Source organism: Venturia canescens, chromosome 4, assembly GCF_019457755.1.
Source record: "Venturia canescens isolate UGA chromosome 4, ASM1945775v1, whole genome shotgun sequence".
NCBI lineage: Eukaryota > Metazoa > Arthropoda > Insecta > Hymenoptera > Ichneumonidae > Venturia > Venturia canescens.
In genome coordinates, this window is record NC_057424.1 from 23,691,481 (window position 1) to 23,706,806 (window position 15,326).

The 15,326-nt window shown below is 40.5% G+C and overlaps 1 protein-coding gene across 9 annotated transcripts in view; it reads right to left on the bottom strand.

The window, feature by feature from the left end:
- The window catches only part of LOC122408759 (uncharacterized), a 36,424-nt gene that overhangs the window by 9,518 nt on the left and 11,580 nt on the right, over window positions 1-15,326 (bottom strand). For 7 of the 9 annotated variants that reach the window (XM_043415766.1, XM_043415768.1, XM_043415769.1 and 4 more), the window contains 4 exons: window positions 4,278-4,430; window positions 3,433-3,573; window positions 2,531-2,645; window positions 577-791 (listed from right to left, as the gene is read on the bottom strand). In XM_043415766.1, the coding sequence (XP_043271701.1) occupies window positions 577-791; window positions 2,531-2,645; window positions 3,433-3,573; window positions 4,278-4,430 (624 nt within the window). The remainder of the gene's footprint in view (window positions 1-576; window positions 792-2,530; window positions 2,646-3,432; window positions 3,574-4,277; window positions 4,431-15,326) is intronic. The other 2 variants (XM_043415774.1, XM_043415773.1) reach the window with 1 other exon arrangement.

The window sequence follows — 15,326 nt, forward strand, 5'->3', positions numbered from 1 at the left end:
GCCTCGAGTCATTTCCACGTGTGTTGAACCCCCGATCGGATATCGATCGAACATTGAATGAACGTATTTTATGAATGCACATTAATTGAATGACATTCACACAAGAAACTGTAAGCCGAATGAGAAATGGCTCGAGGCTCGTCTCATATTTAAAGTTGATTCGTCTTACTCGTCGTTATGCCGTCGCGATCTTAAGCGTCTCCGAGAACCTTGTGTTGGTGGGACTCTAAAATTTCTTCTCGATCATCTAGTGTTCATGCTTAATTCCATACGGACGTTCGACAGTCGGAGCTCTCGTTATCTCGGTGGTGAAAAAGTTGGGGTAAACGAGCCGGTGAGAAAATGAAAGAGGGTAAGTACGAATATGCGTTGTGATGCGTGAGCGAAGAATGAGGAAATGAAACAGTCGATAGGAAAGACATTACCTACTTTTCGACAGAAGTCTCTTGCTCTAGTCTTTTTTGTAATTTCATAAACTCGTTAAACTGCTTGTTTCTTTCGTATTGAAAAGAGAAACGAGGGTTACTGTCATTTAAAGTTGCTTGCTTAGTAAATTGAATGGATAAAAACCCGTACGGCTCACTCGCTGAGTATTTTTCGCACCTTGCGAGGCGTTGGGCGAATGCGCGCGTAGCGAGGCCATGGAAGGTTGCCTCGATGGTCCTCTTACGCTAGCGCGCGAACCTCTCCGCTCTTGGGCATGCAGAAGCTTGTTGTCCCGCAGTAGCGATACGTTCATCAGGCGAGCGTTCGGCGTATTGAAGATCGTACGGTTTTCACGCCAACGTGCTCTGAAACGATCATTCATTTTTCAATTATCGATCGATCCGTTCTAGCGTCTCAAAAAACCGCGTTTCCACGAGCGAAAACGCCTTCGAAAGCTTTTCTCTGTAGGAACGTTGGAAGAAAAAAAAACAGCTATTGGAGAAGCAATTTCTCTGTGCGAACAGTGCTTCTTGGAGATGTGTGCATTTGGAGTCGCTGCATTTCGGACGTGCAGGAGAAATTGGGGTAATTCCGACCGCCTGAGGGAAATTTATTAACAACGAACCACATGATGAAATTACAAAATAAATTTCCATGTGTTTTACTCTTTGGTATCTTGTTCACGATTTCCGATGTTAATTTTAATAAATAGATGAAAATATTGATTGATTTTTAGCAAAAAACAACACATCGTAAATTCGGATTTTCCCCGAACCTCCGGGGTAATTCCGGACGGCCTTTGTGCTGAATCTAAATCGCATTAGAAATTGCTACACATATCGCGAACAAATTATCGACTCGGACTTTCGCTTGTGCAACTTTGAGAGCCCACATTTCACACTCGACACATAATCCAGTCTCCGGATTGTGGATCTTCGTATTTTTCAAATCAAAAATAATTTTTTTGTTTTCGCATCGTTCACTGCTACATTTGTGCACTCGATATCATACGTTCGTGTTTTTTTTTTTTTTCATATGTATTTACGACGTTACTGAAATTTGGAAAAAATCGATCGATATCGGGTAAGAGCAAAACTTCCGGAATTCCTCCAAACAAGCCGTTCGGAATTACCCCCAAACTGCGAAATTTCACAAATTCATTAATAATTAAAAAACAGTAGGGTAAGCCCAAGTTTGAAATGCGTTAACGATTTTTACATGAAATAACGATATCAAATTGATTTTTTTAATATCATTGAAACCGTTTATCCCGTAGTTTCATCATTTTAATGTACAGGCAAAAATTAGATCAAAATCTACGAAATTTTACAATCGGTCCTATACCCCGACGTAAATATATCAATTCACGCCTCGTGCAATATGAGTTTATTAAGGTATTCCTTTCGCAGGGCCGTATTTTTTGGTGTCGCACTCGAAATTTGGACTGATTCCTAACCTCTGAGAAGTCGCTGTTACATGGAAAAAGCTTCTGCTTCTGCCATTTTTCCAACTTATATAGTTAATATCTCTTTTCAACATTCGACAACCCTTTATTTTTATTATCGCTATGGATTTCTTAAATTTTTTTCTATCCGTGAGATAGTTTATATCAGGAATTTAGTGTATAAATTATTGAATAGAAATGTGGTGATGATGGATGCTCCATAAGCTCCCGTAGAAATTTTACGATTTTTGACATTTTAATTCTTCATTAAATGGTCGATGATAACCTGACCTGAAATTTCGCCAATCTATTAGGATGCAGTTGTACTTTACTGTAAATAAAAATCAATTTTTTGTAGAGATTTCGGGTTCGTGAAAGGAATACCTTAAACGTCGATAGGACTATCGCATGAGTTCGAGTGCGTGAACGTAGGGGTTTCGGAATACAAAGATATCGCGATCTCCAGCATATTTACCCCGCGTCCGGAATTACCTCCACTTTGGACTTTCGAGACAGAACATTTTTTCAGAAAACAAACTTATCGCGCAATAGTATTTCGAAGAAAAAAATATGAAACGCTGCAAGGAAAAAGATGACAAGTGTAGTAGAAAAAAGTTTGGTAAATATAGAAGAGGGTGTGTAAATTGTCGAAGGACTTACTTGCTAAAGAGCCTCAGAACGACGCATATGATAACGAACATTAGAGCCATACCCACGAGAACTCCGATCATAGCCGGGTCGACGTACTGTAGATTTTCCGGTTCTTTCACCTCGGCTGTGAATTTACAATGTCATATCGTTTTATCGTGTTTAATGGAGCATTAACGCTATCCTTAAAGGGAAAAATAAGGAATTAATGGATCGTTCGCGTTGAGTGAATCGATCGAATCTCCAATCGCTAGAACTATTCGATGTCGAAGGTGCTTTTCTATCTGCTGCGGCATGGATCTTCATTTATCTACACGGAGAGACTTTTATAGCAAAAATTACTATGTTTTTATAGTAACGTCGGACCAGATCGATATTATAATAATAATCGCTAGAGAGTGTGTCAAATAATGCAAAAGTTTGGGGGGAACTGTTACCACAGTCCATAGTAAATAACGCGCTGTACTATATCAAAAATGAACACCGAGCAAATTTTGATTAAAAACCGCTCGTGACCCATTCGTGCGTTTTCTTTTCTCTTCGTTAAATTTAACATTTCGAAATGCGACGTAAAAAAATATCCTCCGTACAATCCGGTGATAAAATTTATCGGAAGATTGGGCCTCGTTCGAGTTGAGGAAAATGTAACAAACGAAAATCCCGAAGGCGGTCTACAGCCGCCGATTCTGATGCGCTAGTACCCATAAAAATGTACCCAAATTAGCCAATTGTCAGATTAAAAACACGATGAAAAGCAAGCGCATCTTTCCCCTGCAATGGGACGAGGCCCCAGCACAATCTCGTGTCTCTCAAGCGGAATGTTTACGTCAAAAAAACTTTCCGCACGTAACTACAGGTCTGTAAAAAATGTATAAAAAAGCAAAGGTGATACAACTGGTTGTTTCTCGTCTCACCGACACACTCCAACACACCGCCCGGTTGCATCACCGGAATTTTCTCGAAGATGCAGATGCAACGACCGTCCCGACATTCCGTCTGCTGCACTTTCACCTCGCACTGCTCGTTGAACACACATGACTCGTTCACGTTCACAGCTGCAATAAAACCAAATGAGCTATTCCGGTTTTGGGGAAACTTTAACTGTAAATTCGATCGACCTTTCTCGTTTAATCGTCTATAGTTTTTTTTCGCTCGAGTAGAAAATTTACGACAAATTTGGAAAAAACTACTTTGAAAAAAAAAAAAAAACGTCGACGAATTGAATTCTGTTTGTGTCTCAGCAGTAAAGCTCCTGGATGAACCGAAAATATGTTCTGTCAGACAGGTTTTCAATGGCTCGATCGATAGAAACTCTGCCAGTAGTGAATCGGCGTGATGGTCCAACGTATATATACGCAGACTTCTCTCTCGTTCTCTCATTTTATCATTTTTTTTTTCGTTCCACTCTGCGAGATATCGACGTTTTCACAATTAACGGAGATAGCTGGTGAGGAAAAAAAAGAAGAATGACAAAAAAGCGAGGAGAAGCGAATATCGCTGGGTCACATCCAACTAGGCCCATCGGCCGTTCATTAAGAGAGAGAGAGACATCGACGAGCTTCGACGAGGTCGTGAGGCTTGCAAGTCTATATTGAGTCAGTAGGTCGAGTCGGAATCATGAAGCAATTACTCACTTTTCATTTATTTCTCACAATTTTCTCCGCTCATGATTTTTTTTCGCTCGTCATTAGGATACGTGAAAATTCGTGCAGACTCAACCGACGTTGAATTTTGTTTGAACGTTTGAACGTATACTTACGATGTCCGCATTTGTCGATGTGATTAGTGGCCTGAAACTCCTCTCTGCAATAGCACTTTTTCCTGTTTGGTTCGCAGTAAGAACCGGCAAAGCCGCATTCGCGATCCTCACGACACCCATCGCCGAATTTTTTCGTTCCTCGCTCTGACAGGTCTGGAGTTATAAATGGGAAAAAAATACAATTGTGATTAATCGTTCTTATAATTTTGTGTTTATTGGCAACATAAATCTTCTTCAAAACCATTTTATCCTTCTCACACTGACGCAGTCACTGCTCTCCGATGTTCCGAAATTCACACGAATTTCCGGACAGCTCTTTCCGTACACAGAGGGAGAAAATCATCCCTCCATGAAAACTTCATTAATCTTTGAAATATCCTGCTCGCAAAAGGTAAGGGTTCTATATTCTTCAGCTCCGTTCCTTCCATCTCCCTTAAGAGGATGGATCAGTCGGTATATCGCAACCGTGAGTGCGAGAGAGATAGCTGCAAATTTCGAAATCAAAATTCTTTGACACAGTTTGACCGATTAAAAAAAGGCTCTGTCAGTCGATTTTTGCCATCGTTGTGCGTAGCCTGACAGAGCCTTTTTTTAATCGGTCAAACCGTGTCAGAGAATTTCAATTTCAAAAATTCCAACTGAGATTAGTCGACTGATCCATACTCTTAAGGGGTCTACCCTAATTATATGGGCAAAAAAAAAGACTACTTTCGCGAATTTTTTTGATGGGTATAAATTGTAAATATGGATATAAAAAGTGTCAGGCCTAAAAAATACATTTTGAAAATACATAAAATTTTATTTTTATTTTTATTTTTATTTTACTCGGTTTTTGTATGGAGAAATGGAGGAAGACAGGTCCAAAAAAATATGGGTGTGCGCTGTTGATGAGATCTGGAACGTATGATCCGAAAAATCGGTTTTAGATTCAGTAGGTAAATGGCTATAGCGCGTGTGACATGATTTTTTATTTTTTCCAAAATGATAAAATGGTGGCCATTTTTCCAAAAACTACGAAATAGCACGTTTCTTTCATCGTTTTTTGCAAAAAAAAAAAATAGTTCTACTCAAAATTTCAAAATTCGTATGATATACGCTACAGCTATAGTCATAAAAAAATGTGGTAAAATTTTGGTAAGGATCGGTTGAATAGTTTCCGAAATTTTATCAACGAGCCGTTGTAAATCGTAATTTTGAGAAAAACGCGTTCAAACACAAAGGCAGCACAGACAGCTGAGTAAACTTCGCTGAAAAGTACACTTGGACTGCTCAGATCATTATAAAATTTTAGTATGATACTTTTAAATATGTATACTTTCGAAAAATGCTATAAAAAAAATTGATTTTTTGAAAATTCTACTTTGGTTAGACACCTTAACGTTTTTAAAATTTCGAATCGTTCAATACGATTTTCATTTCCAAGTGCAATGAAAAATTCAAATTTTCTGATCGGAGGAATACAAGAATGTGAAAAAGCTACCCCATCGTCTCGTCGTTTCGGCTTTTTTCGCGAAATTTTTAGAACAACCTGTAATTTCGGTGGCACGGCTCGGATTCCATCGCAAGACAAGCTACTAACGAACAGAAAAATCGTCGTTTATTATTTATCTTCCAATATTTTCTTTCGTTTGGCGTAAAAAGACGAACGTCGCTATCCCAGCAAACTATAAACTCTACCTCGAAGAAAAGGTCGACGTATTTTCCTCGAAAACTCTGAAAACTTGCTCGATGCCCGATAAAGTTATTCAGGACTTGACTCCCTTTGCCTACAAAATTCACTCGGCGATGTAAAAAAAGTTGGAGAAATACGTGGAGCATAAAAAAAAGCAGGTGCGGTGAGATAAGAAAACAAGAACCCGCGAAAGCACGAGGCCAGAAAAAAGTTACATTCCCGAGCGATCCAGCGATAACTTCGTCATTCGAAATTCAATGTTTACGGGGGGGGGGGGGGGGGGGGGGTGTGAGCGTGCGACGGAAAGTTTAGTTCCCCAGAAAAATGTTCGCATCGGTCCCTCGATTCCAATAAAACTTCTCAACTTCCAATGTACTTCCAACGGATTATGCGCCACTCCGAGGCCTCCGAGGGCTTTCACCGTGCAGCAATTTTGAAAAATAAGTAGAAGCCCTCGATCGTTGGAACCTCTTTGTCAATCAGCAGTGATTAAATGCCATCCTGTTTACCACCAAATGTCACACGGATGGATACGAACGAGGGCCATAAATTATAACGAGCTAAGAAGCCCAGTCCGAAAAATACGAATGCAGGGGCCCCGACTACAACTCGTGGAAAGAAGAATCTTCGAGTAGAATAGAAATGCAGTAGTAAAACCTTCTTATCCAATCGTCTCACTTTCCTTGTCTGCGCATAAGCACACTCAACTCTTGTCGAGCTTTTAAATAATTCAAGAGCTTTGAGTGAAAGCTGCACGAGAAACTTTCCAAGTTCGTCAAGCAGAATCCTCTGTACATACTGTCCACGTGTATTCATACACTTGCACACACCCGTGCGATATTTAAGGACGTATATACAGACGCATTAATATCGGATGTTCGTCGTACAACCTCACAGAGATTCACACCGAGCCATTCTACCAGCAGATTCCATTATCGTTCTTGCCACAAAACTGGCCATGCGAATACGCATTTCCTCGTACATCATCCATCTGACTCGCGCTCTCTGTCCGGAGACCTGCAAGTTTTAGAACGCCTCGGTTAACAGCAATCACACGCTTTACTTGCCGCATAGAAATCAACAGAAATACCATCGACGGGCAGATCGTTGCGTACACCAGGATTTATGTGATCATATGAAAAATGAAATGCAAAATTGTCTCCAACTTGAAAATCGTGCCAAAAACGACATCGTTTGACAAAATCGAGAGCTTAATACTGAGATTATTTGGATTAAATTGAAATTTAGAGTTTATGGAGTTTTACTTATTCATCAAATCACTCGATAATCCTTTATTGCTGCGACGAAAGATGAGCCATTTCGTTTTCCGCATAGTGGTGCGTCGATAATAAATATTGCGCGGCATACCGGAACTCGGAAAATTGCGGACTACAAGCTCAATGGTGCGGAATAATCCCTCAACCGTTGCGTTAACTCCCCACATGTGATTCATCAATAGTGAATTCCGAAAAATCGAGCATGACGTTTCCTGCGTACGCAACATTGATGTGTATCAATAATATTGATGGGAAATGTACGATTCGCTAGAATATTTACATTTTCGTCTCTTCGATCGACGATTTCGTCCTTTTTTTTAATTTTTCATGCACGTTTGAATATTCGAGGACCGATTAATGTTTCAATGGGATTTTCAACGTAACGCTTGACACAAAATTTTGATGCACGGCGCGCGTACACGGATAAAATTAAACGGTGATATTTAGCGTGAAATTCACTGTAAAATTAACCGGGAATACTTGACTGCAGGGACAAGTTAACGGAAAATATTTGTTCCAGTAACGCACTGTAAAATTTTTAAATATTTTGCGGAATTTTCAGTTTTATAATGGCAAATATTGATGCAGATAGTGAAATTTACGGTATACGTATACTAAAATTTCCAAAAGGTTTAGTGAATTTTACGGCGCATCACGCTAAAATGTCTTTGCCCTGACGCAGGCACCGATCATTCGTTTCCGAAATTCGTGGCACACTGAAACGGTGATTTACGCACTTCAACAAAGGGCTGAGCACATAAAAACAATACATAAACATTCATACGGAAATGTTGACAGTGCAGCATCGTAAAATTCACGGTGACGTCAAAACTTACCAAATACTCCGATAAAAGTTTCTACTGTGAACACTGAATATTATTTTTTTATAAGAAAATTCAATTTCTTTCCCATAATAATATCATGAATTGCAGCTCGTCACCGCACTCTCGTTACTCGACGAATTTCTGATAATTTTTCAACTTTGCTTGTGCAAAGTGTCGATAAATTTGCCAGGGGATTGAACTAGTAGTTCAACCGGGAAATGTATTTTAATTAACAAACTAATTGTAAAGAGCAGTTGCACAGTAATTATTTATAGTGCAGCCAACGTTGCTGAAATATTCGTCCGGTCTGTTTGCACGTAGATTCAATGGTATCTCCTCTAACAATAGCCGCAGAATTACACGACGCAAGCTTTCCTATTTGTATGTGGGCCATCATGCGAATGAAGTAGCTCCGTATCACGTTTAACAGAGCTCGAGACCTAAATTCGAAATGGGCTCCAGCCATGTGCTCCACAGCGACGTTGTACGTCCTTCAACGATGCACAGAAGAATAGCGGGAGTTTGAAAAACGACTTGACGTACTTGTTGGAAAATTGAACGACGCTTCAACGTCGTTATGCTGTTATCTATGAAAATTTCACATTTTCCATTCGGTTGGAAAAAAAATCGTAGGAAAATATGATCCAACGAATTGGGGGTTTCGAAACTAACGGGTTCGGAGCTGAAGAATGACTCGTTGATGAGCATAGCCAGTAGCATTCGCCCGAATAGCGGTTTAACTCGCCGGGTTTTCACGTCGACGGATCAATCTACGCTCGGAGAGGCTTAACGAAGAGGGCGAGGCAGCTTTCATCGTATGAATTTAATACCAAAAGCTCGGTACATTTTGGACGGAAATTCGCAGTTGAGCATTGTGTCGAAACGTGCTCAAATTCCCATTAGGCATGCGCTGGTTCCATAACAATTATCGAATGCGCGTCATTCGACGTCGGAGCGACCAGCAGATTTTCATAAAATTATATTCGAATTCGCAGTATTAAAAATGAATTTTCACGTTGTTCCCACCTTGCCGTGATTTCCACCCTAATTTTTCACATACACACCGAGATACGACGCCTGTATATTTCTCGCAGTTCGACGTGCATGTTTAACCTCGGCCTCGAAAGTGGGTCAGTCCACCTCTCGACGCCCAGCATGGCACCCTGCCAATGCTCTTACCTGCTGCGAAGCGTCCCACGCTTTATGTCAGCAACCAGCCACAACGCAACACATTCACGTCTACTCCAACGTGCACACGCTCGACAAAAAAGTGTATTCATAGACACGTCAATCGTGCCATCGTGACTCCACGTCTCAAAAAAGCTCGCACCTGTGAGCTAAAAGATTTTTTCCGTCCTTTAGTCTTTATTGACCCCTTGGGAAATTGCGGAAAACCTTTCTCGAGTTTCCGGCTCAAAGAAAACCCTGGCGACTGTTCAATGTACTATAAAACTCTCTCTTCCTCTCTCCCTCTTTTACTCCCATCGCATATCCGCGATAGAACTCCGCAATCAGCCGAGAAAAAGCTCGGGTTCGCGAGCATTGCTTTTTTACTTTGGATAAAAGCTGTACGAAGTGCCTGCATATATGAATCGTCGCTACTTGTACGACTCGTGCGAGCACCTGCTGATCGAACACTCCAAATCTTTTGTCGCAGAGCTTCGAGGCTCGGTGGATCATGGTGAAGTTCCTTTGAACACTTTTTCGACAGATCTCGTTCCTACGGAAAATTCAATTTTACTAAAAAATGTCTTTTGTGGCATTGAAGCATTCGAGTGCGAGGCGAAACGGTTGACGTGTCCTGATCTATGGGACGCTGATAAAAAATCAAATTCCTGCGAGATTGAGCTGTAATTGCAACAAATTTGAATTGGTAATCGAGGAATTCTCATTTTTTTTAACAGACCGTACTCCGGTCGATGTTGCACGGAGACTGATCGAGGTTTGGAATTCTCGTTAAATTTGACCCGCGATCAAGTGGAATCGCATTGAATTTCAGGTGCGAGATCGACTCCGATCCTCACTTTAGTCAAATTATTCTCAATTCGTAAAGAAGATATAATATCGCTGATCGAGATGATGCAGCTCTGTGGGATGAGTAATTAAACAACGAGGAAGTAATCGACGAGGATTATCCTTGCTCGCTATAGTAAAATTCGAATAAATTGCTATACATTTATGCGGGAAACTCTCCCATGCCAGGTACTTAAGCTTTTATTCTTCGTCCACTTGGCTTCCACTGAATAGGCTCGTTAACAGCAGAGACTGCGTATACATCGGTCTCTCGCAGTTATATCTATGTATACCCGACAATGCTCGCTCCTAGCGAGCTTTGTTTTCACTTTTTTTTACGTTTCAAAGAGTAAATCGTGGATGAGAGCTTTTTCTAGCTTCTTCTTTGCGCAGTTATCTCTCCCGTCAGCTCTTATTCATCTTTTTCTACGAATCGTTAGAAACTGGAACAATTTTTATTTCAATAGTTTACTTTCTTCAAAAAATAGTCGGACGAATAAAACAATGTGTCGAGTGTGAGGGTACATTTTCGAGAAGTCAAAACTTTTCGGCGCCAGGGCTATTCGCTCGGTCAATTTTTTTTAGCAACGTCAGAAGCTGCGCGTACAGCCGTGGTTACCTCAATCGGCAGGAGAATTGAGGCGGAATGCTGTAAAAACATTCGCTCTCCTCACACATGCTCCGAATCAAATATTTTATAGACGTCCAAAGCCTCGAATTTGCGAGATTAAATCGAGTTGGAGAGAGGCTCCGTCCGCATGTGTTTTTTCCGTGATGAAAAAAAGTGTCCATGCCGAAGGGTCACGACGCGTGTTATTAAAGTGCAATTTCCCTCGGGTCGGTAGCACAATCGTCGTCGTGGGACATGCATCGAATATTTTACGAGGCACATGCAGCGCACGGAGTCCCAGAGAAGAAGGGACGGAGGAGAAATAAGCAAAATAGAGGAAAAAAGAAGTCTCGAATGGTCAGGAAAGAAAAGGGAAACGCGTGCTTCTTCTGGTCCCTCATTTTCAACATTGTAATGAGAATCTCCTCGGCTCCTGCAAAATGCACGCTAAAGAGGCGTAATAGTTGCGGTTAATAAATTTAATAAAAAATGCAGAAGCGTTGAAAGTGCACGCGAGATGCGTGTGCATGTGTGGACGGAACGAGCTCTTGCAGTTCGCGGAGAATCCACGGGGCGCGCTTTTCACTACCACACCGAACGAGGAAAGCTGGTCAGAGGGGAAAAGAGGGAGCGAGAACAAAAAATAAAGGGGGTGAGAGAAAGGGAGGCTTGGAAAAGGCAAAGACCTAATCTCCTGGAGATCATTTGCTTTAGTACACGCAACTAATACCTTGTATCCATGCACCTATATTAATCACGCCCGCACACACGAGTACCATTGATTATACGTGTATTTCTATACACAGAGCGTATTTTGTTGGAGCAAACGATAAAGCAACCCGAAGCCTCGTTGATGGATCGTTTTTGTCGATAGAACGCGGAATTTTTGAGTTTCCAGGGAATAAGGTCACTGAATAGGCAACCCAATCGATCATCCTTCCTGGCTACAATCGCATTTCACCGTACGAGCGAACGAAAAATGTATAATTATCCCATTCGGAAAACAAAAAACAAGCCGAATCTCATTAAATATATGCGATACTCCATCCGAACAGCAATATTGTTCGCGTCTTTTATTGCTAACAAAATGTCAACAGAAAATTTTGAAACGATCGTTTCTGGGGTCTGGCCATCGGAGTGAAGCGTGAGGAGGGATTATGCTTATGCACGAAACCGATGAATTATTGTCAACTGTTTGTCGTCAAATTATCGTCGTATTTTATGTCATTTTCCGAGGAAAAAATCCACATAGGTTCGAAAGAATATTCATTTTTGACAAAGTTCGGGTTACAGGAATTATTTCTATTAGTTTATGGTATTATTTTCGATGGTTTGTCAACGATTGATTATTGCAAGACGAACTGGCAACAGCGTAAATAATCACTCACGATATAGTGCTTGGGTTGGCAGCAGTGTCGCATCACAAACAACGCGCCCCGTTCCTAGCCTCAAAATCGAAGTGTTTGTTTCTCAACCGCATGAACATCGGTCCGGGAAAAAATTGTTGCTGAAGTAGGGACCGCTTGTGTCGTCTACGCTGTTGCCATGTTTCCGAAGCCTCATATTTTGAGTGCTCAATTATTGAAAAAATTCGCGATCATAAGGATTGATAAATCTGAATCGGTATTGTAAATGATTATTGTCAAGGCGCCAAAAGTTAGTCCGATATTTCATTTAACCATACCTGTTTTTTAAACTCCCTGGCATCGTTTTCTCGTCAAATATTTTAGTATAATATACTGAAAAATCTTCGGAACATTCCCATTAAGGAAGTTGAAGCGATATATATAGGACATCATACGAAAAATACATTAGATTTTATTATTCCAAATTAATGAATTGAAAATTTACGTGAATCTTCTTGAACAGCGCTTAATTATGTGTGAAAAATTTGGAGAGGTTTCACCGCCTGGTAATCGAGATATTCATTGTTGAAAATGACAAGGTTAAACATGGGCTCTTATGGAAACTTTCAAAAAATTGCCAACTTCACCAATAAATATCTCAATTTCACGACGGTGAATCATCGGCATATCCCGCCAGAAGTTTAATACTGTCTTAAGCTTTCTGTTTAAAAAATTTTAATGTGCAAAGTTGGAAAATAGTTTTAACATAAGATACGCTTCAACCTCCTTAAAATAGCGTGATTTTTTTTCTAAACAACTGTACTGTGGATCGTTTTTAAATTTGACGGGTTGATTAGTAAAGGGATCATGAACGTTCACAAAAAATTTTATCTCAGTCACATCGTTTCGTCCCGACCCCACACAACCTTAAAGTTATTCTGACATTAGTTTAGCAGCAAAGAAATAATAATTGCCTCATCGTTATTGGAGTTTCTATCGACGAGCAGAGATGGATATGGTTAGATTACAGAGTGGCATCTCTTTGAATTCGCTCATATTCCATCATACTAAGAGGGTGTCAGGTGGCGCATAGGCGTTACTGAGGATTATGGGATTGAGTTTATATGGAGATTACACAACCGTGTTAGCTCGACGTTGAGTGGGCGAACACACTATGTTCGCACACTACTCTCATATCTCTAATGCTTTAGTTAACATATTCACATATAGCTTTATACATTCTGCTGTGTACATAAAAATGTATACTTCCGCGAACATACGACGGTATAAACTCTCCGATGATTCACTTGCTAAAACCTCACGTGCGTACACACACACACACTGATGATTGAGCTTGTGGCGAACTATGTCAAATATAATACAATTTAGCGACGCGGTCGGAATTGATCAAATGGAAATCTCGAGCAATACGATACAGGGATGGCACGGATGATGGACATTGTTTCCATTAATCTGCCATAAAAATTATTAACTGCATTAGCTATTGTAGGAAAAACATATTTTTTATAAGGTTACTCGCTTTTGATTATCGAGATTTTTCATCCGGAAAAAACCGAGTTCTTCGCACAATTCACTTTTCAGAAATCCCATATCGCGCAACGGATCAAATTTCATCGGTCGGGCTCCCATCTATCCAAACAATCCGGTGAGAATCTCATCAAACCCCTCGCCTCCTTCATCGAGCTCTTAATTATCAAAGTTAGTCGACGGATCGTTAGATTTCAAGAATTTCCCTCACTTCCGGTAAATTTCCTCAGCCCCCTCGCGGCTTCGTAAGCCCTCGAGGATTCGAATCGGATCGTTAAATTTCAACGGTACGTATCAAGGCACCCCTGCTCGCAATCCAAACCTCTTTCACGAATATATAATTGTCGAGCGATATTTTTAGGGAGATATTTTATCCAGTTTGAGGGAGCTTCTTAACCGAGATGGAAATTCTTCAATAGCTCTCTAGAGGGATAGAGAGCTATTTAAATGGAGCATTGTGGACCGAATAAATTTCAAGCCGTTATGAAGATTCTCTTTTTAACGGTCGAACAGCTTTGTCGAAAAAATATGAGCGGTGTTGAAAAGCTCAAAAGAAACGATTGGAGCTCTCGCGACCTTTTGAGAAATAACAAGGTCAAAGTTCACAAGAATAAAGCGAGATTTCTTTTTTCTGGCATCGCTAAATTTTTAGACTGCTTATATGTATTTCGAAAACGGGTCAAATCTTTTTTTGTCTCTTGGTAAAGGTCAGACTTAATGGAACTTCGTCGAAGAGATTTGAACGATCGGTGTAGAATAAATTATTATAAAAATCAGGACAAGAATCCATGGCGCGGTCCAACCTTCCAAAATTCAATCCGGCACCGTCCAATATCAAGAATTCCGATGTGAACCGCCGCGATATTCGTGTTCTAATCGACACTTGTAGATGCAACGAATTAAACGATTGCAGCAAGTGTTGCTTTCTCGGCACCGAGTACAGCGAGAAATCACGTTCTATAGTTACGCATTGGCACATTTTTTCTTTCTTAATCTTTCATCGCTTGTCCGACTTGTAGAGAATTTGTGAATATACTTGGCACTCGAGAACCCTAGACACAAAGGCGCACCCCCGAAACCCACTTAGCCAACCCCTTTAGTCGCATTTCACGAATACTCTAACGTTTTTCCTTGCCTAAAGACATACACAAGTTCTTTGGATATCAAAAAGTATATTCTTGCCCCATTCGCTCGTAGAACATTGTGACTCGAGCTCTTTCGCATGCAAGTAAGACACTTAACGTGTGTCGTACGTGTGTAAAAATGACGCTTAAAAAAAAGAACTTTAATCGAATGGAACATTCTACACACGATAATTTCTCGTTTCAGCCACGCGTCGTAAAACGATTGGCATGTGTTTCCTTTTAAATGGACACACTCGCCAATCTGGAGCAAACACTGCGCGCGTATGCCAATAATAATTTATTCAAGAGCCAGCGTTATAAACATATGCCTGACGAGGTCAATTTTATTCTGGTGAATCATGCTATTTTTGACAGATCTGATATTCGGCAGAACGATGCGCGTGTTATTCTATATTGTTTACAAATCCGTTATTCGAGACGCTTCCATCCTTTTTCATACGTTTCATTAACCATATTTGCTGTCATATCCCAAATGGAGGATCCTGCGAATCGATAAGAACGGATAATAATATTGAAAAAAATAGAAATACGAGAAAATTCTTGGCAATGCAGATTTACAATTTGCAGCGTCTGCAGTGCCACCACGCGGCCAATTCCAAAACTTCCTAGGTCCA